Source organism: Hypomesus nipponensis, chromosome 28 (genome assembly GCF_054491055.1).
Source record: "Hypomesus nipponensis isolate SF chromosome 28, ASM5449105v1, whole genome shotgun sequence".
In the NCBI taxonomy this organism is placed as follows: Eukaryota; Metazoa; Chordata; class Actinopteri; order Osmeriformes; family Osmeridae; genus Hypomesus; species Hypomesus nipponensis.
Window position 1 is genome coordinate 8,213,324 of NC_140388.1, and position 25,912 is coordinate 8,239,235.

Genomic DNA, 25,912 nt, shown 5'->3' on the forward strand with positions numbered 1-25,912 from the left:
TTTAATGTGTACTCCCATGTAAGTATACTGGCCTATAAGGAGAGCCACATCCAAAGTACACAAAAAGTATCAAACTTTTTGTCTATCAGAATAAATGATCTATAATATTATTATCCTAATATTCATGAATGACATAACTATTTGCTATGGTAAGAAACTGTGAACAGAAACTGTGATTAGACCTTAGACTGTGATCAGTTGACCCAAAGTGCTCTCTCTTTCGTCAACATACCATATCAGTTCTGTAACTGTCATAGGGTAGGCTAATTGTGCATTATAGGTTATGTGATATGTGGATGATGGATAAAGGGGTTGGCATTTGGGGTAGCCTGGGCTATCTGATTAATGTAAGTTAAGTGCAAGTCAAACTGACACTTTAGATAAAGACATGTAGCCTGCTTCATGAAAGTAACTACACGTTACAGAAATGCCTCTAAAGTAAATGCAGTAAGTAAGACATTTGGAAGTATGAACCAGCTAGCTCACTTCCTATGATAATTTAGCCTGAGGTGGCGGAAGTACGTCAGTTATCTCGGTTCTATGAAGCTTTTACTGTACTAATTTCGGTTGAAGGGAAAACAGGCGAGATGAGATTTTAATCACCCCTGTCGCTTTAAGGACACTTATCAAAGCTTTGCATTATGCGAGTAGAAAAAATACGATGAGCCACGAGCAACTGAGCTACCAAGGACAGGATTCAAACGTGGATTTATAAACTTATATTGTCTCTACATACGGCCTTAACGGGATTGTTCAGTTGATGGTTCGTTGTGCTCCTAAGTAGCCGTGCGGAGTAGCCTCTCATTTAGAAAATATTGCGCATAAGTAGAGAGACTTCCCTGCCCTCGTTGCCATATCGCGCAAAGGCTTACAGTGGAACTTGACAGAGGAATATGGTCGAAACTTACCAATAGGATAATTCACATTGATCATTTAAGGGATATCTTACTCGGTAGGCACCTATTGTCAATAAGGATTTTTTTTACGGATATTGTCCAGGCTCCTTTTTTGACAGCGGATCATGGATTGGGGGGTGGAAAACAACGGGCAGCGACATGATCTTTCAGCTCTGTCTGTGGTATGCAGCTAGGCTATAACATTGTTTGTCCAATGCAACAAAAGTTGCAAAGGAAGTGGAATGCCTAAATTGTAACTATTTTTGCCGTTTTGCACCTGCTTATATAAAGAACGCGTCGACGTTAGAACATTATAGCGACAAATACGACGATTTGCATCGCTTCGCCTGCATGACATATTTGAACATTTGTTTATTGTAAGCTATTCTTGAGGTTTACACTCAAGGTCATTTTGCCATTATTTGTTTATATTTATGTGTTATTTATACGAGTAGCTTCCCGTTGTAATAGCTACAGTAGTCTATAATTTTGTTTGGCCGCACAGAGAAACGTCTCTCTTTAGGTGGGCTCGAGTGATTTTTACGGTGCAATATTTTTTAAAATGGATGGAAAACTGAAGCCCAGTCGGAGATCCCGTTCCAAACGTGAGAGGATACGGAGACGGGAGGCGGTGGGCAGGGATGCCCGCAGTCCAAACCCTTCATCTTGTTCAGATAGAGAGCAAAGTCCTGGAAAAGATGCCACCTCCCAGAACGCTAAAAAGGCTCAACACTCGACACCCGCTGCCAGAGCCTCTCGCCCCCCTCGACGAAAGAGACGAGAATCCAGTTCTCAAGAAGAGGATATAATTGATGGATTTGCCATTACCAGTTTCATCAGCTTGGACTGTCTAGAGGTGAGGGCTGTCTAATCATTTATGCTGGACACGTCGAGCTGGCATATGACAGAAGTTTGTGCTTGTCTAATGAGTTGGCGATATTGTCTCATACACGCCAACATTTGTGTTATTAATGCCTGAAGTGTATTCAGCAGATGCTTTGGGTTACTTGTCTGTGTGCTGACTTGTACACCACTCTCTTAATAATTACTGTGGTATGTGTACTCATGACGTGAAGATAGGTTGGGGGTCATGTTAGACGATGTTTAGCCCCAACTCATCCACATGTAAGATTGTGCTTCGGTCACAGCCATAGTTGTACAGAGTATAAAGTGATAACACAGTAGAAAAGGAAGTGATCCGAATGACATGGCACCTTCTGCATGTCTAAGCAGGTTGTTGTAAACGCCTCTGGGTTGCATGGTCTACGGCTCCTACCTAGACTTTCACATGTCAACTTCAACGGATACGTGAGGGTCTTAATGACAGGATCATGGACCCAAATGGCAAATTCTTGTGTACCAATGCCCAGGCATGACTAGGAAGTACGTGGGTGAGCCCACACCTGCTGCCTCGGTTTGAGGGGGGATGATGTCATGACTGTCGACTGTGCGTCTAAGGATATTCCATAAAGTCCAGTGAGTAGCTTCTCACATAGCTAGCCGGGGGCCCTGCTCATTAAATGGGAGTGCATTACCTTGTGTGACGAGCTTTGAGGACAGTTGTCAACATCTTCTCCTTTTTTTATGTGGACGTCAAGGCCTGAAGTGTTGTGCAGATGTACCTTGTCATCAGTTTGGTAGCTGAGGATGCCTTTAACCTGTCAAGGTAACATGGCCATTACAGTTTCATTCCCTCCTCTCATGCCATTTACTGGAATTTGAGTGGCAGGAGATGGGGTCCAAAGGTTTTTTTGGGGGGGGTCACATTGTGTGTGTTATTGACTTGGCTCGTGTGTGTGTGTATACATTTTTCAGCTATGTGGATATAAAGAAGTGTGTTTGCGGTTGTATACGACTTGTATTTGTTTGTTGTTGTGTTTGTTGGTGTATACTTTCAGCTTTGTGTGTGTGTGTGTGTGTGTGTGTTGGGGGTGTACAATAGAAGCCGTATTTGTTTGTGGTTGTGAAGGTGTATAATCTGAGCTGTGTTTGCGGTTGTGTGTGTGTGTGTGTGTGTGCAGGTGTAAGATCTGAGCGGATTCTGGATCCCGCCTGCCCTTGAATATGCTAGCAGCATGCGCTAGTCTGATTTGACAGGTGCTGACTGTGAAAGACTTGTGGGTAGTCACACTCAAGTGCTCTCCAGTGTGATCTCACCAGCACAATGGTGTAACTGCTGTCAACAGATAACAATAGGGGCTCCTACTTTAGCTACGGCTGCATGTCAGCGATGACGGGCTTAGCCGACCATGAATACCACATTCAGACATGAACCCTGTTCAATGGCCGGTGATGTGTCTCGTTTGTTAGAGGATATGTATTTTTTGGGGGGGGGTTCCTCGAAGACAGGTCATCGGCTGCGATTTGTGTGATGAGTGCTCAGCAGGGCTTGTAGGAGTGGCACAGCCATCGACATGTAGTGCGCCCTGCCAATGCCACCAGATCGACTCTGGTGCCAGTCGCTTATCAATTAACTCGCTGACGTACGGCAGGCGTCGTGAGGTTGGACGACGCTTACGGCAGGCGTCGTGAGGTTGGACGAGGCTTGCTCTGCCTGTGAAGGTTTCTCCCGGGGACGCCATTGTCCTCCCGCCAGCGCCACGCGTTTTCTCACTCACACAAACCAACTCACGGCCACGTTCGCTGCGCCTGTTTGGGTTGTGTCCTTGTTTAGGTAGCTTAGATCAACTTGTGTGAACTCGTCACGCAAACAAAACACGACTGCTTAATGTCACTCTGTGCTGTCGAGCCGGTCCATAGGACTGATGAGATGAAGGATGTGGAACAGAACTGTTGGCTTGTTCTGGTGGAGCTCTCGCATGGCCTATTAGGACGATTGTACAACACAGCCTAAGCCTCTGTTAAAAGTCCCATTGGGTAATGAAGCATTGAATTGATACGAAAATGTTGCAATTATCCACCTTCCATAATAGAAATTAGATGTGTGATTTGCCCTCACTCAGTGTGTGTGTGTGTGTGTGTGTGTGTGTGTGTATGAGGTTCGAGTGGCAAATCCCCTCACTAATCCATCAGAGTTGATCCTTATGTTCATCTGCTTAGGCAGGAATTTCCAGATTTGTTCAGGTTTTTTTTTTCTTTTTTTTTTAATAGGAGATACCCCCACCCCCATCATGATTCATTTGTATCGGGCGGTTTAATTTCCTTTTTGATCTGATTATCACCACATGAACACATAGTTTTGTTGGGTTGAGCACAGTACACTGCTGACTGGCGTCCTCTTTTAATAATCTGCATGTCATAAACAAACATGTCAACCTTGTAATCGGCTGTTGTCTTCCCTATTGGCTTAATAAAACAAGCTCCACAACACCAGCACCACACAGCGCTTGCCACAGTGGAGAAACTAGGAGCTAATATGACCGTATTTCTCCCGGCCTGTCGTCAGGCGATCCACAGGCTTCCTATTTGTTTACAGTAGATATGCCGTCGTACTTCTTCCGTTGAGCTCTCTCTTGCAGCAGGGCCGCTGTGCATCATATGCTGCCGGTGACAAACAGCTCCAGTTTTAATTACCCACAATGCCCCCTGAGGCGTCAGAGCTCAGAGGCGGACATGTCCCATGAAGAAAGACCCCCTTAATGGCCACGGGGGGTGTCCCTGGGACCAGTGCTCCCTATCTGTCACACTGTGCAGTAGGGGGGAGGGTCAACCTCTGTGGATGCCCCCCCCCCCCCCCCCCCCCACACACACAGACATAGACGCACACACCCTATTATTTTGTGAGCAGGTTTCCTGCTTTGCCGTGTGTATGTGAGCTGATGGCGTACTGTCATGACCAAGGGTCAAACCAGGCCCTCGCTGTTCCTTTCACCCAGCTGTCAATAGTCTCTCCAGCCTCTTCAGCGTGGCTTCCTTGCGAGTGGAAGTGAGCTTGTATCTGCCTCCAGTTCGGCGGTTTCTCTTCCTGCCTCTGTGTGTGTTTTTGTGTGTTGAGTGACAGGACGTAATTATCAAGTGATTAAGATGTTGTCTACCAGCCATGCCAGGATTAGAGACAGGCTGGTTAAAGTTGTCGGTGAATACTTCTCTGTTTACTCTGCCATTCATCACCATGACGAGAGCATTCCTCTGCTCCCCTGTCCACACACTGGCAGATTAAAGAGTGGCCTTTATTAAACAATTGAAACAATCTTGTCAAACACAAGAGAGAGTTTAAGAACAAGTCCAGAATTAGTCCCATTTGCCAGTAAGCAAAACGAGGCTATATCCTAACCGGCAATTTTGGTTCACATAACGTGGCATTAGGGTGCAGAAACTGCTAAATGTGGCCTGGGAAAGATTTACAATGAAAATAATGAAACTTAAGTAGAGAGAGAGCTCAAAGTGCCTCATTAAATAATGTGTGTTTTACTTCTGGCCTAAGCCCTCATTGACAGAAAGAAGCCAGGCTCTGAAAGGCTGTCTTGTCTCCCCCCCCACCCCCCCACCACCATCAACATCTCTCGAGTGAATCTCCCATGAACGTTGTTTTGTACGACTACATGAGTCATTTTTCCGGCCACTTGGTCTCATTAGGTACAAAGGTCTTTTGGTTTGGTTTTTGCTGAGTAGGGCCTTAACCCCCCCCCCCCCCCCCCCTACACACACACACACACACACACACACAGGAATCATCTTTCTGAGCCTGCAGCACAACACTTAAACGTATGCTTGCGTTCAGCTGGAAGTGGTCGACTCTGAACGTGCCTCACAGTCAGGGTTTGGGTCTTGGTGATGGAGCTCCTCAGTCTGCGATCACACTGGACGGTTACACTCACCCTGCAGTCTGCCCTGCCCATGTTTACAGCCATGGTCTGCAGTTTATTTGGGCCCCTGTGGGGCCAGATAGGGGACACAGGAAGGGTTTGAATGAATTGGATGAAGACTTTATCTTCTGGATAGGTTCAAACCAGAAATCACCCACTGGTTCAGATTCCTCTCATATAGGGCCTAGGTTTTTTTTTTCTTCTCAAGGTGCATTTTATTTCCAGATATGTTATAACTCGCTCCACCTCAACAGAAAATCTAAAAGCATGTTTTCTTTATAAATGACTCTAGCCGTAACAACAATTAGCGTAACAGTTGTCGACAAGCTTCTCGCTACAAATGTTAGCTACCAACACAGACTCCTGAGGGAATAGTCTTTCTGGTCCAAGTGATTCTAACAATAATTGCTGAGAGCTCTATTCCCAGTCGGAAATAAGATATGGAGATGGCTGCTGCTGACTCTGCCTCACTGAATCTCTCTGTTGCACTCTCTCTTTCTGTCCCGCTATCTCTCTTTTCCTCTCTCTAGTTCTCTCTCTTGCTGAGACCTAGTCTGTGTGTTGCGCTCCCTTGTTAATGTGGAATTCTGAAGTCAGTGCCGTGTTTCAGGCTACCGGGGGAGTTCTCTTTGCAAACATTAGCTTGTGTGTGTGTGTGTGCGTGAGGCAAGCCAAATAAGGGTCTGGGTTGTGGCTTCAGTGTAACAGCTCTGTCAGACAGCTAATAAGCTGAGGCCAAGATCACGGAGCTTAGATAAGCAGACTTATGCAATGTGTAATCTGTCATTTAGGCTTCCATTTTTACCCCGCCATAGTGCTGTAATTGTGATTCCCTCTTAGGAGAGTTGAGAGCTTTTGTGGATCCCCGATAATTCTTTATACGTGAACCTTGTTCAGGAGTTCGCTGAGGTATACTAGAGAATGTACTAGAAACTGTACTGTGACAAGCTTAATGTTTTATTGTTGCTGTTATTTTCTAGTTGTTATAAGTCAATGCTGTGTTTGCATGCTTAGTTGGGAAAATGGCTTGATAACTTGTCCGCATATTTTATTGTAATTTAATAGCTGGGCAAGTGGAATACCTTATTTAAAAGAGCTTGCATAGCCTAGCCTAGCCATTAAAGAGCTTAACTGCTTTCTTGATACAATATTTTCAACATAAAAAAACCCTATCCCCTAATGTAGAGACAAAAATAAGTAGGTGGACTGTCAGTTGCATATTTGATTGAACCACTTTGTTAAAAAAAACAAAACCAATTGGCGGGTACTCTAACGCCTTCAAAGTCCTCTTGTGCGCTCTCAGTGATCAGTGGAAGATCAAGTAGCGTGTGATGTGGCTCTTGCGCAGCATTGTCCCGTAGCAGATAAGGGATGAGGGCCCAGACTGGTGGTCTCGCTGGTGTGAAGAAAGAAAAATGAGAATCCCACAAGGTGTGACTGGACTTTTCAAACCTGTTTGGCAGGAACTGTGAGAAAAGATTTCTAACACATATGACTCAAGTTGACAGCGCTGGGGCTATAGGGGGTCTCAGATTGAATCTCTCCCTGCTCCCTCTCTCCCTCCTTCGCCCTCCCTCTTTCTCTCTCCCGCCCTCTTGTTTATCTCTCCCTCCTTTTCGTGTACACTCGCTTCTTTGGCTTGTTTTATTTTGGGAGGACAGACTTACTCACGTCGTCCTTTTCGCAGGATCAGGGTTGTTTACCCATAAATCTCAAGACATAAAAGTGCATCTTTGCTTACCCGTGCAAACCAACCGCACAGCTCATTTTAGAAAAGCACTCTGTCAAGTCTTTACCTCTTGCAGGGACCCCAGCTTTACTCAAGGTGTGGAATAAGATCTGAATTTATCCACAAAACACATGCACAACAAACACAGCGCAAGACAAACGCCATTCTAAGTAAATACAGAGGAGATTCTTGAGGGCAAACATAAACATGTGTCTCGCTATAGTACCAGTATGCATAATCTCTCCGATTGTAGCTCAAGTTTCCAGTTCAAGTTTCTAGTTTGTTAGTTTTTTTTTTCTAGTTAGTTTTTTTTTTTGTTGCCATTTGTAACAATTAAATGTACATTGGAATTCCCTTCTCCTGCTCCTGTTGACAGTTCCCTAGCGGCCTGTCTAAACCTACAATAAATAATGCTCTGCTGTGCTGTGGTAGCATAATGCGGAGGCCATGTTTGGAGCTATAGTGTACAGTCTGTGAACCTGGCATTTACACCCAAATGTATAAATAATAGTGGTCTAATGGCACGCTGTTTTCCTTCACTGTGACACCCTGCAGAAAGCCTCATCAGCGGTCCCTCTCTGCTCAGGAGTCAAGTACGTGTGAAAGAATACACGGTTCAAATGAGGTTGAAGCTCCTCTGAGACATTTTGTTATTAGGTGCTAATGAGAAACCGTGTGAGGAGAGCTTCCTCATGCAACGAACTCTCGCACACAACTCCTCCCATAGTCTCCTGTTCGATTGGTCCCCTAAATGAACGAGTGTGAACACAGAGAGGGGGATTGAGAAAGAGAGAGAGAGAGGGAGAGAGAGAGGGAGAGAGAGAGAGAGAGAGAGAGAGGAGCTAGCTGTGGTTTTGCTCCTGTAACCATGCTGTGCCTCACCAGCTTCCTGCCTAATTACCTCCTGGCAACAGCCTAACCCTGTACTCACTACATAAATCCCCTATTTTCATTATCTGCTCCAGGTGTTGATGAAACAATTCCCCCGCTGGGTGATCATATTTCTCTCCCTCTCTGGCTTGCCAAGACGCCGAGAGGGCGGGAAAGAGAGAGAGAGGGAGCGAGCGAGAGGGCTTGAGAGAGAGCGAGAGGGAGCGAGAGAGAGAGAGAGAGAGAGAGAGGGAGGGAGCGAGAGAGAGGGAGAGGGATAGAGAGAAAAGGAGCTCTGGTCTGCATCCGTCTGAATGACTCTCCTCTGCGTTTCAATTTGCACAACAATACAGTGGGAGGAGAGGAGGGCAGGAAGGGTGAGAGGCTGCAGACACTGACAGCCTGCTCTCAGCAAGGGGGGAGGAGGGGAGGAGGGACGTGTGGGGTGAGGGGCCTGCAAGTGTGTGTGTGTGTGTGTGTGTGCGAGAGCTCGGTCTTGTTCCAGCCGGCCGATGCCGTACCCGCAGTGCATCAGTGCCACCCAGAGTGAGGGGGCATCCAGTGTGTGTGTGTGTGTGTGTGTCTGGGCTGACAGTGAGTGACAGAGTGGCACCCGTCATCGAATGTATGCTCCCGCGCTGCCTGACCCGGCGAGGCCACAAATAGAAGGCTCCGGAGTGGTCCGTCACAGGCAACAACTGACACTAAACTGAGGATCCAGCTTGCCGAGCTTTGCTGAGAGCGACGCGGACGAATGTTCTCGCCATATCTGAAGGTTGTCACCGCTTTTAACCACCGTGGCTCGTGTACTCGAAGGGGAAAAATAACTAACAAAAGTCACTCGATTCGTCTAATCATCGAGTCTAAAGTGAGTGCGACTTGACTTGACGAACTGGACTTGACAAACATCTCCACAGCTGCCCGTTTCGGAGGCGAGGGTTCGTGCGTGTCACACTTGTTGACACGCTTCACCCTCTAATCTAGCCGTGGTGTATTTCTGTTCTGTTGTTCTGTATTATGATGCAGTCGATGGTTGAACTCCAGGTGGCTTTGCTGTAGCTGCCAGTCATAAGGTGGTTAGCGGCCGCCCTTTAGCATTAGCTGACCTATAAAGTAAAAGAGTAGGTCAGGGGTTCTCCAGCAACTGCTGTGAACCTAGAGAACAGCAGGTGGGCTTGCCTCGGCCAGGAACTCTCTTCTCCTCACACACCGCTTGGCCTGTCTCTCATTCGACAGGCACTGTGAGAATCCACCCAGGACGGTCTCAATCTGTCCAGATTGTTTATTGGCTTTGCAACCCGATCTATGTCAGGAATTCACTTGCAGACAAAGAGTAAAGTGAGCTTATGTTGTGTTCAGGGGCCCTGGAGGCAAAACACAAGCAGCGTTCAAGTGCAGAATGCACAATGGCTGTACTGTTGAACTGTGCTGCTACAGCTGGCTTATGTGCTTTGCTGGGAAAAGGTGCAGAACCAGACACATATATTTGTCATGATTGAAAACAGTTATTATGCTGTTGTTTCCCAAACTCTGGGGGGGGGGAGGTGGCGTTGTCATAGCGACGACGCTACCTTGGCCGGGGTCCTGGGGCTGAGAAATGTTTGGGTTTTTTGCAGAGTTTGGCTCCGGCCTCAATCACCACAATTAGATTACACGACTGGGCTGCTAGCCGCGCCTCTTAACACTCATCTTATCAGTAGCACATTCCTCCATGAGTGGCAGGGAAACGTTAGCAAGCGCTGGAGTTAGTCAGTCTAGGCAAACTGCTGCTGTGTGTCAAGCTATAGCATAGTCCTACAGTGGCAATACAGTAGCTTTGCTAACAAGTGTGTCATAGGAGCTGGTGGTGTACTGCTTATCCACATGAGACACAACCAGTTGAAGTATCTACTGCACATTGCTGAGTGGGCTACAAAGCTACGTTTGACATGCTGTTACTTTGTATGCTCCCGAGCAAATAATTATCTGTGATTTGAATATGCTTCCCTACTTCCCCTTTGGCTTTTCAAAGAGAGGAGTTTTTTGGTTGTGCTGGTTTTATCTACTAAGAGACATCTTGTTCTACGGTGTTTTTGTTCTGTGTCATATGGACAAAACACTTGACAATCTGTGGTCGTAGATTTGGGGTCGGTTTTGGAAACCTCAAAAACGCCACAGTATGATAAGGAGTAGCGACAGTGCGACGTGCTCTGTAGGCTACTTGCCCCGCGTGGTTGTGCACGCGGCGTGTTGACGAAACATCAGGAGGGATGTTCTCTGAAGCAGTTAATGTTTAAAATCAACAGCTTCAGTTTGACATTCACCGTTTGCAAATGTGGAGGGTCCGGGGGCCCTGGCGGTCTGATCTCATCAGCACAGGTTGCACAACCAAAAAACGGCCCACTTGACCGCGCCGCACACACAAACACATGCCGTTCTTCTCGCTTGGGTCTACACAGTAGGGCCTAAGTCTGTATGCTTGAAGACATTAAAGCTGGATAGCCTAATTAAGCGCCTCATCACCCGTTTTCCCTCTAAAGTAAACGAGATAAGACAGCACTTTGATATAGAGTAGGGCGCTTCTCTGTCTGTAACGACTCTCATTTGAAGAAGAGGGAAATGACTCAACAGAAACCCTTTAATTGGGCCCTACTCCTGCGTCTGAGACTAGTGTTTGGCTGTGCATGCTACTGAACACTAGTCTCGGGGTTCCTTGCTAACACACAGGTTCCACAGGAAAAGACACACTGCAAAAGTGTGTGATAGTTGAACTGTGAGCACTTGATCTTCTGTTGTACTTCCTACATGCACAATTTGCATGTCACTTTGGATAAAAGCGTACATGCCAAATGATCACAATGTAAAATATCCTCTCAGCCCGATTAACTGGGGCTGTTCAGACCCCAGCTGTGGTGACCAGGCACTTTCTTCTCTGGGGGGGGGGAGAATACCTGAGCAGATCTGCCCGGCCTTTGTGCTCGAGACCAGGCCAACCCTAGCGTAGCTGCATCCATTCTCTCTGCCTCTCGCACAAATGGCGTCTTTGAGGCTGGAACAGTAAATAGCTGTGACCTAAAGCGTCGCTCGTGCCTGTCACTCCCCCCCCCCCCCCCCGGTCCTTCCATTAGGTCAGACTGTTTCGCAGGGAGCCTGCCAGAAGATGACCCTCCCCCCATGCGCCCCCTCCACCCCTAACCCCCCCCCCCCCCCACCAACATCTCGTCATGTTCTTGTTAGTCTCGTCTAATTTGTATGCACGAGGGACGCTGGGCAGTGTCCTCTGGACGGCCCCTCTCCTGAACCCAGCCTTGTGATGCCACGGCTGTGGATGGCAGAGACGGAAAACGTGGCCGTGCGTGCGGGACGGTGCTCGGCCGGCCTTAGAGAGCCTGGTCCGGCCAAGGGTGAGGAAGAGGAGACATGAATCATGGAGGACGATCACATTTACATGTAGTCCTCGAGCAGACGCTCTTAGCCAGAGCGACTTGGGGCTGGAGGCTGCCTCTCCTCCCGGGCCTCACGGCCCCCTGGTGACGACTCCCGGTCACTCCAGCTGCCCCGGAAAATTCCGGCGTGTCCTCTGGGATTTGTGGTTTTTATAGTCAGCAGGAAGAGTAATAGATACAGTTTGACTGGTCTGCTCACTGAGCTGTGTGGGTGTAGGGTGTCTTCTGGGAAATGTAGTTAGTGTGGGGGCTTCGACATGACAGGGACACCCCAGGGGCCAATGTTTAACATGGTGTGATTGTTCTGAAGTGTTGGATGTCTTGAGGGTTTACATTTACATTTATTCATTTAGCAGACGATTTTATCCAAAGCGACTTCCAAGAGAGAGCTTTACAAAGTGCATGGGTCACTGATAATAACAACAAGATAGCCCCAAAGCATTGCGGGTTTAGGTTGGTTGAGGGGCAGTTCTATGGGCGTATGCAAAGCCCTCTGTGACATGCTTGCGTGTAAAAAGGGCTATACAAAAACATTTGATTTGATGTCTGGTCTATTTGTAGCGGGGTCTCGTCGTGTTAAAATAGAAATACTTAATTTATCATAAAGTTCGGGGCACCACCCTAATATTGGTTTAGGACATTAGGGAATCCTATATTTAACATGTAATATTCAGTCTCATCTTTAGGAATGAATTCGTTCTAAGTGTAGAGCCAATCGTAACATCAGTGAACACGCACGTCAAAATATCTTTACAATGAATTTATTCAAGTAAGGTAAACGGATCTTATGAACAAGTTAGATTATGGATTTAATATGAGTTATTGGTTTCAATGAACAGAATGAAATGGACTAACTTAAAGAAATACAGAAATGGTAAGTCAATGATTACATCCTTACAAATCATAAACAGAGCTCACGCCAATGTCATGTCTGGGAGGAAAGAGCGTTAGCCATAGTTACGTTTGATCAGGGGTTGATCAATGAGGTTGAGGGCGGTTTGCGCCAAAGGTTCATTTGAAGAATCGGAGGTGAAAGCGCGGCTGCGCTGCCGGGTCATGTGGCTGAGTCTGGGGGATCTCAGTCAAGTCGCAATGATAATTGCGTTTTTTGTTCTTCTGTTGAAACGTCCAGATAGTGTCGCGATCACTATAAAGTTGAATCTCAGGAGAAGCTTGGAGACGTCCTTTGGAACGCCAATCCCAATGGCGTTCATGCCATGGTTGGTTTCGCTGGAGTCCTTGATTGATGGTCATCTCAGATATTTATACAGTTCAGAGTTCGAGGGAGGACCTGTCTGGGGTCAGACGTTGATTGGGGGAAGCTGGGTTGTCAACTCCCCCCTCCTTCCTTCACACCTACCAAAGGTGTGATCTGGTCTCTGGCTGGTTCAAAAGATCATTCAAATATTGTTCTGGACATCTTGGTACAGTTACAAAATATAGTTGAATGATTGTTTTATTAAGAGAGCTTTGTGTCGATACCAAGAATGACATGGTTATCTTTCAGGAAGAAGGAGTAGTTACTAGAATCAAGATTTCAGTGAACACAACATTAAAACAAAGTAACAAACATGACACAAATATCCCTCTCGTAATTCTCCACCTTGTACTCTCGTGGTAAAGGTGAAGTCTGAAGAACTTTCCTCAAAAGTTCTGATTAAGGTATGTTCTTTGTTCAAATGCCGCCAAAACGGATGCAAATGGTTGCTGGAGACGTGTCGTCTCAAGCACGCCCTTTGAAGCTTGCAAGCTAGCAGGAGGGCTGAGATTGGGGAGGTCCTCCCCCCCAATTCTATGGTTCCTTTGCATCGGCGTTTGGTGGGTAATCAGCATACTGAGGGTGTCACAAGGGCTGATTAGGTTTGTCTGATGTGATTGAATCACTCTTCAGGTGTGGCAAGATGTTGGCTCCGTGTGGTCTTGCTTACCTCACTACATCCCCCCGGATGTCAACTTTCATAGACCGTCGTCGATGAAACTGTTGACATGAAGACAAGAGAAGAAAGACCACAGCAGTGTAACGGCATGTCACCCCCCCTCCCCAGACATTGGCATGGCTATGAGTGATTAAGCTATGACATGACATAGGGAAAAGGTTGAAAGAAAACAATTGAAATAAAAGGAGGCACTTGAAGTGGCTTACAATGGCCGTGGCAATTGAAGCTTTGTGACTAGGGGTCTAGATGAAGGAAAAGTTGTCGGCTTTTCAATCTTTTTAAATCAAACTAGTTTCAATAAACTCATTTAGGTTATGGTTACATTTGACTGCCAAAGACGTACACAAATAGGCAAATAAAGGTGCAAGGTAATTATAGTATACTTTAACACAATTATAGTTACTAAGTAGCTTCTTGAAGTCAACTTAACTAAACCACATTGACGAACTGCATCTAACAATGTAACTTTAGTTTGGCAACCACTGTTTAAGACACAGTTAGCTGCGGGAATAGTCAATGCTTTTTCCGAAAAGCTATCGTGGCGGCATAATAGGTTACGTGTAGAAACTGCGTTGTTTAGTTGCTTCTAAACAAAAAGTCCTTCGGGACTAATCACTGTCTGTTTCCCTGAACTAGACATGTGCACCAACGTATTAGTTGGTTGGTTAATTCACTTAACCAAATAGCTACACTATTAAAATAGAGGCTATAATAAAGGCTCCTATGCTACTTTCCTTGAAGAGCTGGCCGAGGCAGATTACAACGTAAATGTCGGGGCAGCGGTGTTTCTGAGCACGCGCGTACCTCCGGTCAAACCTAGCTGCTTCCTTTGAGCTAGCTGGTCCCACGCACATACACATTAAAAGCTTGGCCTTATTTTACAAAACAATTGAATACGCACACAGCCACTGTAGCCCAGGCACAGTGGTATTAAAAACATGATGTTACATATAGTTAGAGCTAGCTCTATTTTAACAGTTCGTTTCACAAAAGTTACGATTGCTCATTTCAATCTATCTTAGCCTCACACAGGGCACCATTATGTAGCGGGGTCTCGTCGTGTTAAAATAGAAATACTTAATTTATCATAAAGTTCGGGGCACCACCCTAATATTGGTTTAGGACATTAGGGAATCCTATATTTAACATGTAATATTCAGTCTCATCTTTAGGAATGAATTCGTTCTAAGTGTAGAGCCAATCGTAACATCAGTGAACACGCACGTCAAAATATCTTTACAATGAATTTATTCAAGTAAGGTAAACGGATCTTATGAACAAGTTAGATTATGGATTTAATATGAGTTATTGGTTTCAATGAACAGAATGAAATGGACTAACTTAAAGAAATACAGAAATGGTAAGTCAATGATTACATCCTTACAAATCATAAACAGAGCTCACGCCAATGTCATGTCTGGGAGGAAAGAGCGTTAGCCATAGTTACGTTTGATCAGGGGTTGATCAATGAGGTTGAGGGCGGTTTGCGCCAAAGGTTCATTTGAAGAATCGGAGGTGAAAGCGCGGCTGCGCTGCCGGGTCATGTGGCTGAGTCTGGGGGATCTCAGTCAAGTCGCAATGATAATTGCGTTTTTTGTTCTTCTGTTGAAACGTCCAGATAGTGTCGCGATCACTATAAAGTTGAATCTCAGGAGAAGCTTGGAGACGTCCTTTGGAACGCCAATCCCAATGGCGTTCATGCCATGGTTGGTTTCGCTGGAGTCCTTGATTGATGGTCATCTCGGATATTTATACAGTTCAGAGTTTGAGGGAGGACCTGTCTGGGGTCAGACGTTGATTGGGGGAAGCTGGGTTGTCAACTCCCCCCTCCTTCCTTCACACCTACCAAAGGTGTGATCTGGTCTCTGGCTGGTTCAAAAGATCATTCAAATATTGTTCTGGACATCTTGGTACAGTTACAAAATATAGTTGAATGATTGTTTTATTAAGAGAGCTTTGTGTCGATACCAAGAATGACATGGTTATCTTTCAGGAAGAAGGAGTAGTTACTAGAATCAAGATTTCAGTGAACACAACATTAAAACAAAGTAACAAACATGACACAAATATCCCTCTCGTAATTCTCCACCTTGTACTCTCGTGGTAAAGGTGAAGTCTGAAGAACTTTCCTCAAAAGTTCTGATTAAGGTATGTTCTTTGTTCAAATGCCGCCAAAACGGATGCAAATGGTTGCTGGAGACGTGTCGTCTCAAGCACGCCCTTTGAAGCTTGCAAGCTAGCAGGAGGGCTGAGATTGGGGAGGTCCTCCCCCCCAATTCTATGGTTCCTTTGCATCGGCGTTTGGTGGGTAATCAGCATACTGAGGGTGTCACAAGGGCTGATTAGGTTTGTCTGATGTGATTGAATCACTCTTCAGGTGTGGCAAGATAATGGCGCCCCGTGTGAGGCTAAGATAGATTGAAATGAGCAATCGTAACTTTTGTGAAACGAACTGTTAAAATAGAGCTAGCTCTAACTATATGTAACATCATGTTTTTAATACCACTGTGCCTGGGCTACAGTGGCTGTGTGCGTATTCAATTGTTTTGTAAAATAAGGCCAAGCTTTTAATGTGTATGTGCGTGGGACCAGCTAGCTCAAAGGAAGCAGCTAGGTTTGACCGGAGGTACGCGCGTGCTCAGAAACACCGCTGCCCCGACATTTACGTTGTAATCTGCCTCGGCCAGCTCTTCAAGGAAAGTAGCATAGGAGCCTTTATTATAGCCTCTATTTTAATAGTGTAGCTATTTGGTTAAGTGAATTAACCAACCAACTAATACGTTGGTGCACATGTCTAGTTCAGGGAAACAGACAGTGATTAGTCCCGAAGGACTTTTTGTTTAGAAGCAACTAAACAACGCAGTTTCTACACGTAACCTATTATGCCGCCACGATAGCTTTTCGGAAAAAGCATTGACTATTCCCGCAGCTAACTGTGTCTTAAACAGTGGTTGCCAAACTAAAGTTACATTGTTAGATGCAGTTCGTCAATGTGGTTTAGTTAAGTTGACTTCAAGAAGCTACTTAGTAACTATAATTGTGTTAAAGTATACTATAATTACCTTGCACCTTTATTTGCCTATTTGTGTACGTCTTTGGCAGTCAAATGTAACCATAACCTAAATGAGTTTATTGAAACTAGTTTGATTTAAAAAGATTGAAAAGCCGACAACTTTTCCTTCATCTAGACCCCTAGTCACAAAGCTTCAATTGCCACGGCCATTGTAAGCCACTTCAAGTGCCTCCTTTTATTTCAATTGTTTTCTTTCAACCTTTTCCCTATGTCATGTCATAGCTTAATCACTCATAGCCATGCCAATGTCTGGGGAGGGGGGGTGACATGCCGTTACACTGCTGTGGTCTTTCTTCTCTTGTCTTCATGTCAACAGTTTCATCGACGACGGTCTATGAAAGTTGACATCCGGGGGGATGTAGTGAGGTAAGCAAGACCACACGGAGCCAACATCTTGCCACACCTGAAGAGTGATTCAATCACATCAGACAAACCTAATCAGCCCTTGTGACACCCTCAGTATGCTGATTACCCACCAAACGCCGATGCAAAGGAACCATAGAATTGGGGGGAGGACCTCCCCAATCTCAGCCCTCCTGCTAGCTTGCAAGCTTCAAAGGGCGTGCTTGAGACGACACGTCTCCAGCAACCATTTGCATCCGTTTTGGCGGCATTTGAACAAAGAACATACCTTAATCAGAACTTTTGAGGAAAGTTCTTCAGACTTCACCTTTACCACGAGAGTACAAGGTGGAGAATTACGAGAGGGATATTTGTGTCATGTTTGTTACTTTGTTTTAATGTTGTGTTCACTGAAATCTTGATTCTAGTAACTACTCCTTCTTCCTGAAAGATAACCATGTCATTCTTGGTATCGACACAAAGCTCTCTTAATAAAACAATCATTCAACTATATTTTGTAACTGTACCAAGATGTCCAGAACAATATTTGAATGATCTTTTGAACCAGCCAGAGACCAGATCACACCTTTGGTAGGTGTGAAGGAAGGAGGGGGGAGTTGACAACCCAGCTTCCCCCAATCAACGTCTGACCCCAGACAGGTCCTCCCTCGAACTCTGAACTGTATAAATATCTGAGATGACCATCAATCAAGGACTCCAGCGAAACCAACCATGGCATGAACGCCATTGGGATTGGCGTTCCAAAGGACGTCTCCAAGCTTCTCCTGAGATTCAACTTTATAGTGATCGCGACACTATCTGGACGTTTCAACAGAAGAACAAAAAACGCAATTATCATTGCGACTTGACTGAGATCCCCCAGACTCAGCCACATGACCCGGCAGCGCAGCCGCGCTTTCACCTCCGATTCTTCAAATGAACCTTTGGCGCAAACCGCCCTCAACCTCATTGATCAACCCCTGATCAAACGTAACTATGGCTAACGCTCTTTCCTCCCAGACATGACATTGGCGTGAGCTCTGTTTATGATTTGTAAGGATGTAATCATTGACTTACCATTTCTGTATTTCTTTAAGTTAGTCCATTTCATTCTGTTCATTGAAACCAATAACTCATATTAAATCCATAATCTAACTTGTTCATAAGATCCGTTTACCTTACTTGAATAAATTCATTGTAAAGATATTTTGACGTGCGTGTTCACTGATGTTACGATTGGCTCTACACTTAGAACGAATTCATTCCTAAAGATGAGACTGAATATTACATGTTAAATATAGGATTCCCTAATGTCCTAAACCAATATTAGGGTGGTGCCCCGAACTTTATGATAAATTAAGTATTTCTATTTTAACACGACGAGACCCCGCTACATAATGGTGCCCTGTGTGAGGCTAAGATAGATTGAAATGAGCAATCGTAACTTTTGTGAAACGAACTGTTAAAATAGAGCTAGCTCTAACTATATGTAACATCATGTTTTTAATACCACTGTGCCTGGGCTACAGTGGCTGTGTGCGTATTCAATTGTTTTGTAAAATAAGGCCAAGCTTTTAATGTGTATGTGCGTGGGACCAGCTAGCTCAAAGGAAGCAGCTAGGTTTGACCGGAGGTACGCGCGTGCTCAGAAACACCGCTGCCCCGACATTTACGTTGTAATCTGCCTCGGCCAGCTCTTCAAGGAAAGTAGCATAGGAGCCTTTATTATAGCCTCTATTTTAATAGTGTAGCTATTTGGTTAAGTGAATTAACCAACCAACTAATACGTTGGTGCACATGTCTAGTTCAGGGAAACAGACAGTGATTAGTCCCGAAGGACTTTTTGTTTAGAAGCAACTAAACAACGCAGTTTCTACACGTAACCTATTATGCCGCCACGATAGCTTTTCGGAAAAAGCATTGACTATTCCCGCAGCTAACTGTGTCTTAAACAGTGGTTGCCAAACTAAAGTTACATTGTTAGATGCAGTTCGTCAATGTGGTTTAGTTAAGTTGACTTCAAGAAGCTACTTAGTAACTATAATTGTGTTAAAGTATACTATAATTACCTTGCACCTTTATTTGCCTATTTGTGTACGTCTTTGGCAGTCAAATGTAACCATAACCTAAATGAGTTTATTGAAACTAGTTTGATTTAAAAAGATTGAAAAGCCGACAACTTTTCCTTCATCTAGACCCCTAGTCACAAAGCTTCAATTGCCACGGCCATTGTAAGCCACTTCAAGTGCCTCCTTTTATTTCAATTGTTTTCTTTCAACCTTTTCCCTATGTCATGTCATAGCTTAATCACTCATAGCCATGCCAATGTCTGGGGAGGGGGGGTGACATGCCGTTACACTGCTGTGGTCTTTCTTCTCTTGTCTTCATGTCAACAGTTTCATCGACGACGGTCTATGAAAGTTGACATCCGGGGGGATGTAGTGAGGTAAGCAAGACCACACGGAGCCAACATCTTGCCACACCTGAAGAGTGATTCAATCACATCAGACAAACCTAATCAGCCCTTGTGACACCCTCAGTATGCTGATTACCCACCAAACGCCGATGCAAAGGAACCATAGAATTGGGGGGAGGACCTCCCCAATCTCAGCCCTCCTGCTAGCTTGCAAGCTTCAAAGGGCGTGCTTGAGACGACACGTCTCCAGCAACCATTTGCATCCGTTTTGGCGGCATTTGAACAAAGAACATACCTTAATCAGAACTTTTGAGGAAAGTTCTTCAGACTTCACCTTTACCACGAGAGTACAAGGTGGAGAATTACGAGAGGGATATTTGTGTCATGTTTGTTACTTTGTTTTAATGTTGTGTTCACTGAAATCTTGATTCTAGTAACTACTCCTTCTTCCTGAAAGATAACCATGTCATTCTTGGTATCGACACAAAGCTCTCTTAATAAAACAATCATTCAACTATATTTTGTAACTGTACCAAGATGTCCAGAACAATATTTGAATGATCTTTTGAACCAGCCAGAGACCAGATCACACCTTTGGTAGGTGTGAAGGAAGGAGGGGGGAGTTGACAACCCAGCTTCCCCCAATCAACGTCTGACCCCAGACAGGTCCTCCCTCAAACTCTGAACTGTATAAATATCCGAGATGACCATCAATCAAGGACTCCAGCGAAACCAACCATGGCATGAACGCCATTGGGATTGGCGTTCCAAAGGACGTCTCCAAGCTTCTCCTGAGATTCAACTTTATAGTGATCGCGACACTATCTGGACGTTTCAACAGAAGAACAAAAAACGCAATTATCATTGCGACTTGACTGAGATCCCCCAGACTCAGCCACATGACCCGGCAGCGCAGCCGCGCTTTCACCTCCGATTCTTCAAATGAACCTTTGGCGCAAACCGCCCTCAACCTCATTGATCAACCCCTGATCAAACGTAACTATGGCTAACGCTCTTTCCTCCCAGACATGACATTGGCGTGAGCTCTGTTTATGATTTGTAAGGATGTAATCATTGACTTACCATTTCTGTATTTCTTTAAGTTAGTCCATTTCATTCTGTTCATTGAAACCAATAACTCATATTAAATCCATAATCTAACTTGTTCATAAGATCCGTTTACCTTACTTGAATAAATTCATTGTAAAGATATTTTGACGTGCGTGTTCACTGATGTTACGATTGGCTCTACACTTAGAACGAATTCATTCCTAAAGATGAGACTGAATATTACATGTTAAATATAGGATTCCCTAATGTCCTAAACCAATATTAGGGTGGTGCCCCGAACTTTATGATAAATTAAGTATTTATATTTTAACACGACGAGACCCCGCTACATATTGTTCTGGTTATCTACTAATTTGTGTTAGCAGGTAACCATGTGTTTGATTGATTGGTAGTTTTCCCCCGTACTCTCAGTATTGTGAGGATTGTTAGCCTGCACACTTCATATGATTGGCCCACATCATCAGAACCCAAGTGAAGGTTTCGAAGCACACGGTGTTCCTTCTTCTTCCCAAAGTAACATCACTCTGCCAACGTGCAAAACATAAATATTTTCCCATAAACAGTCTCCTGCGGAAATCAATCCAAGGATCAAGCCGGCAGCCAAAAAGCTTTTCGGGTAGACACTTAAAGAGCGCTGGCCCTATTCTCTCTCTCTCTCTCTCTCGCTCTCTCTCTCTCTCGCTCTCTCTCTCTCTCTCTCGCTCTCTCTCGCTCTCTCTCGCTCTCTCTCGCTCTCTCGCTCTCTCTCTCTCTCTCTCTCTCTCTCTCTCTCTCTCTCTCTCTCTCTCTCTCTCTCTCTCTCTCTCACTCTCACTCTCTCTCTCTGCCCTCTCTCTCTCTGCCCTCTCTCTCTCTCTCTGCCCTCTCTCTCTCTCTCTCTCTCTCTCTCTGCCCTCTCTCTCTCTCTCTCTCTCTCTCTCTCTCTCTCTCTCTCTGCCCTCTCTCTCCTCTCTCTCTCTCTCTCTCTCTCTCTCTCTCTGCCCTCTCTCTCTCTCTCTGCCCCCTCTCTCTCTGCCCTCTCTCTCTCTCTCTCTCTGCCCTCTCTCTCTCTGCCCTCTCTCTCTCTCTCTGCCCTCTCTCTCTCTCTCTCTCTCTCTCTCTCTCTCTCTCTCTCTCTCTCTGCCCTCTCCTCTCTCTGCCCTCTCTCTCTCTACCCTCTCTCTCTCTACCCTCTCTCTCTCTGCCCTCTCCTCTCTCTCTGCCCTCTCTCTCTCTGCCCTCTCCTCTCTCTCTCTCTCTCTCTCTCTCTCTCTCTGGCCTCTCTCTCTCTCTGCCCTCTCTCTCTCTGCCCTCTCCTCTCTCTCTCTCTCTGCCCTCTCCTCTCTCTCTCTCTCTCTCTGGCCTCTCTCTCTCTCTCTCTCTCTTTCTGCCCTCTCCTCTCTCTCTCTCCTCTCCTGGCGCCGGGGCTTGTCTCTCACTTCCTCTCCTGCCCTGAAGCGTCCTTGTCTCGAGTCAGAAGCAGCTGGTGTGATGTGAGGTTGAGAACGAGGCGAGGTCAGGAGTTTGTCTCCCTGGCTTATAAATAATATGACTCAGCGCCTGACAGAATCTGTCTCTGTGGCGGCAGCCAGGATAAAATGGCAGGAATACTTTCTTAACCCCAGCTGGGCTACCGAGGCCTTTCGTTTATGCCGCGTGACAAATGCCTCTGGGACCTAACCGTTGTTGTTTCTTGTTGTTTGAATGTGCCTCCCTATGTCATGGCCACGTTTGTGTTGAATGGATACGGCTGGAGGAAGAAGTGGTTAGAGTGGTTGTGGTGATTCATTACAAGGGGCTTGTGAGTGGAGTGTTTTAATCTGCTGGGAACTGCTGGAAGGTCAACTCCAATAGTCGGCTGGAGAGAAACCCCACAGAACCAATATCCTATTTTTTGACCTAGATCTTACGTTTTGGAAAGTGAAAATGGATCTTTTAAATACTGTACACCGGTGCATCTCTGTGTGAGCCCTGCACACTGTGAGGACGTGCGCAGGATATTTACATTTAGTCATTTAGCAGACGCTCTTATCCAGAGCGACTCCTACAGGGACATTCCCCCCCGAGGCCCCCCCCCCAAGGACACAACGTCACTTGGCACGGCCCGGGAATCGAACTGGCAACCTTCAGATTACTAGCCCGATTACCTAACCGCTCAGCCACCTGACTCTATGAATGCATTGCTCCTGTACAGTCTGTGGAGATGTGTGCACACAGTGTGCGTCCAAGCATGCGTACGTGCACAAACATGTCCAAGAGGGGCTGTGTTTACAGAAGCAGTGGAATACATGCTCCTCGGAGAGTTTAGCGGTTGTTGCTCGCTGCTAACCGGGGCACAGGGGAGCCGAGTGTGGGAGTGTGGGAGGGGGGAGGGGGGAGGGGGGAGGGGGGGGGGTGCTGTGAGGCCGGGAGATTTCCTGTGTTTGCCCATGCTGCTCGGGGTGAACGCCAGAGTCAAGTGTTGGGTTACAGCTGGGCTCAGTGACACTGCGTTCAGCAGCAACAGCTCTCCGCTCCGATCCGGTTCAGAGTCACCACCGTGCTGGCAAGCATTGTTCACCTTCTCCCCTCACGCTGTCTACACACACACACCTTGAAAAAACACACCGTTAGACACTCCAAAACACTTTTCGTAAACGCACACACCCAGCGTGCTCTTGCGAGAGACTTCCATGGGCTCATCTTTTTAAGCGATTTTTTTTTTTTTTTCAGCAGGCTTTGAAATGGCAATCGGGCTCAAAATGGAGTCCAGAACCCGTCAGGAGTCCACCACTCTCTGATGTGTCATTTTATATCAGGACGAGCACAGGCAGGCAGCAGCTGTGCTGCATTCCAGCGGTATTGAGAGGATTTTCTGTCCTGAATATATTTAGAAGTGTATTTTCCCACACATCAATACATACAAATGCTGTCCCGTCTCCCTTGAATTGACACTGACACGGACGAATTGAAAGCCTGAGTCTCTGGTTGTGTTTCCAAGCTGGACCGAGGAGACAGCCTGTGTTATTTCAACATTGAGTGAATCATTAGATTATGGTCAGATGATGATGAGGATCTTTAATCTGAAGTGCTGCGTACCCGTGGCGAAAAGGACTTATATTATCTCTAAGAGGCCGTGCATCAGGATTGAGGAGCTTAATGCTGTTTTGTCATGCATAGACTGACTCGTATTTTTTGCATTTCGTCATTTAGCAGACATTAGTCATTAGTGCTTTCCTCCAAAACAGCATGTGAAGCACAGAAGCCAATAATTAAGTGCAAGTAGTGTAGGGATTGAAAAGAAGGGTGATGCCTTATACAATGCGACAGCCCAGACCTTCAGCTTTGTGTTTAAGATGTCTGTTTTGTGTTGATGTTAATGTCAATGCTGCTCTGTAGTGAATCACCTCTTACGCATCATATTGGAAAGGTCAGTGAAATATCATGCATACTGTAACTAGTTCATACGTCTCTATTTCCCGGAACAGTTGTTTTGTGCTGAATCTCAGTTTATTGCCCCGGAATGATGAATTGTGTGAAGCAATATTTAACTGGGTGGTTCTGTTCTCCTAATTGCTCCCTCTCTGTATAATTATCACTTGTTTGGAACGTAGTGCTGGCAACAGCTTTCTACTGGTGTAGCATTTTTGTGTTTACTTTGATTTCTGCTAGGAGGAAACTTGTCAGACAAACATTTCTCACATGTTAATTAGAGCACTTTATTGGAATACACAAGAGCTCCACTTTGTGTGTGTGTGTGTGACAAAAGGTTGCGTTATTGCCTTTGTCTGTGCGTATACATACATGATAAACACATCCTAGAAAGTAAAATTGCACATTTAATGTGGCGTGTAATGTTTAACTTAACGTACATCGCAGTAGCGGAGACAATGAATACATTCCTCTTGGTTGTGTGCGTGTTTAAATATACATCTCTGCACACCAGCGTATGGGCCCATTCTGTCATGTCTGCTCAGTGTGTGTGTGTGCCAATCTGGTGTTGGTAGTAACGGATCTAGCCACAGCTGTCCTGTATCTGCTCACCACGAACAACTTCCTGTCGATGGCTCCTCCCACTCTGGGCAGAGCTTATACAGGAAGAGGTTCCTGAAGGGCAGACAGCCGCCCAACACGACACGGAACAGTTGGACTGGCGGCCATTTTGAAATGTTTTTGATAATCCTTAAATTCAAATTCAAATAATAATAATGTATTAATTTAGCTTGTGCTGTTATCCAAAGCGACAGACATACAGATGTAATTCGAACCTGCCACCAGCTATAACTCCCCCCCCCCCTCCCCCGAAAAAAAGCTTTCAATTCATTGAACTTTTCCAGTGGGTCCATCCACTATGCTTGTGCAAGGTGGTGCTTTGACCTTGAGAACATGAGTCTGTTTTCACGAGCATTCTTCCAGGCTTGTAGCTCACATCATGGTCTGTGACGAGGTTGCCTATCTGAGGTTCCTGCACTTGGAGCGAATACTGGGCCAGAGTTAAAACATTTACATTTAGTCATTTAGCAGACGCTCTTATCCAGAGCGACATACAGTAAGTACAGGGACATTCCCCCCGAGTCAAGTAGGCTGAAGTGCCTTGCCCAAGGACACAACGTCATTTGGCATGGCCAGGAATCAAACCGGCAACCTTCTGATTAATAGCCCGACTCCCTAACTACTCAGCCATCTGACCCCCACACATTCTTACTGTTAGTCACAGTGGGGTGCATGAAGCCAACACACACACACACACACACACACATAGTCATTCTTCTTCGTTCTGACCCAACAGAGGACTCAATAAACCATATTGTGTGTGCACTCTGCGCACACAGGATCAATCCCGCGTGGCAGATAGGCCCACCGTGCACGTCGTATGTTTGGTAATGAACACCGTTGCTCAGATTTCAAAGGCAGATTAACTTGTCCAACGCTGTTTACATCGCTGTTTAATCCATCGTGGTTACGTAAGGTAATCGGGTTTTGTGGCATTAGCTTACGCTAAGGAAGAGAAGCCAGGTGAAAGGCAACCTGACGTACCGCACTCGGCTGCGCCGGTGCTGATTGGATTGGAATCTTTTCGGACGTAGAGAGAGAGAGGAGGGAGAGGTGGAAGGAGGTGGGGGAGTATGGGAGAGAGGGGCAGTGAGTAAAGAGATAGGAGGCATGTCAGGGAGGGAGGATGGAAAGGTCCCAGATCTGCTCGAGTGCGGAGCCCTGCTGTTCGCTTGCCTGCCCCGCAGCCCAACATCTGCTGAGCGCAGGAAGCATTTGAAGGATAATTAAAAGGACCGGCTTCCAACTCATTTCCCGCCTCCCATGGCTAAGCAACAACATGCCACTCTACAGCTCCCAACCAGAGCAGAAACTATTTGGGGAACGAAAGAAGAAGAAGAAGAAAAAAATCCGGAATATATTAAAATAACAGAGTC

General features: G+C 45.8%; 1 protein-coding gene and 1 long non-coding RNA gene across 2 annotated transcripts in view; one reads left to right on the top strand and one right to left on the bottom strand.

Moving 5' to 3' along the window:
- The first annotated feature begins 638 nt into the window (after positions 1 to 638).
- fbrsl1 (fibrosin-like 1) overlaps positions 639 to 25,912 on the top strand; it is a 219,449-nt gene continuing 194,175 nt past the window's right edge. The window contains 1 exon segment of the mRNA XM_084694984.1: positions 639 to 1,752. Within this exon segment, the coding sequence (XP_084551110.1) occupies positions 1,459 to 1,752 (294 nt within the window). The 5' untranslated portion in view covers positions 639 to 1,458.
- Positions 12,432 to 13,994, bottom strand: LOC146219867 (uncharacterized). The gene is made up of 2 exons (XR_014751044.1): positions 13,615 to 13,994; positions 12,432 to 13,520 (listed from the first exon to the last, which is right to left on the bottom strand). It is a non-coding gene; the product is annotated as an uncharacterized LOC146219867 (long non-coding RNA).